Source organism: Buceros rhinoceros, unplaced genomic scaffold (genome assembly GCF_000710305.1).
Source record: "Buceros rhinoceros silvestris isolate BGI_N320 unplaced genomic scaffold, ASM71030v1 scaffold45297, whole genome shotgun sequence".
NCBI lineage: Eukaryota > Metazoa > Chordata > Aves > Bucerotiformes > Bucerotidae > Buceros > Buceros rhinoceros.
In genome coordinates, this window is record NW_010421237.1 from 9,145 (window position 1) to 9,535 (window position 391).

Below are 391 nucleotides of genomic sequence, written 5' to 3' on the forward strand. Positions count from 1 at the left end.
CTCCAGAGTGAGCTTGTCAGAAGGAGTACAGTGAGTTTAGACAGTCTTTGCATGACGTGTTTTCCATGGCATTGGGAACACTGCACCAAACAAGCACAACAGTCCAATCGTTTGCCCACTTACCACACGGTCTTTGTCACACGTTTCATGCGTTACCAGGAGCCACGTGCAGTTTTTCTTCTGGATCTCAGAGCTGTTCGTGTCCTGGTAAGGAAGAGAAACGATTACAGCGGCACCTCGGGCAGGAGATGCTGGGGACGGTCCTTCAGGACCACCTCGTCGCCCTTCACAAAGCAGCTTTTCCTACCGTACCGAGGCAGGTTCGCACCGAAGCGGTTTAAAACGCGTTTCTCCGCGTTCACACACGCTCTCGGTCAGACAGAGCGGCACC

At 53.5% G+C, this 391-nt stretch overlaps 1 protein-coding gene across 1 annotated transcript in view; it reads right to left on the bottom strand.

Moving 5' to 3' along the window:
- The window catches only part of TYW3 (tRNA-yW synthesizing protein 3 homolog (S. cerevisiae)), a gene marked incomplete at its 5' end in the record, with an annotated part of 4,576 nt that extends 4,372 nt beyond the window's left edge, over positions 1 to 204 (bottom strand). The window contains one exon of the mRNA XM_010139568.1: positions 124 to 204. Coding sequence (XP_010137870.1) covers positions 124 to 204 — 81 coding nt within the window. The remainder of the gene's footprint in view (positions 1 to 123) is intronic.
- Between the last annotated feature and the right edge of the window lie 187 nt (positions 205 to 391).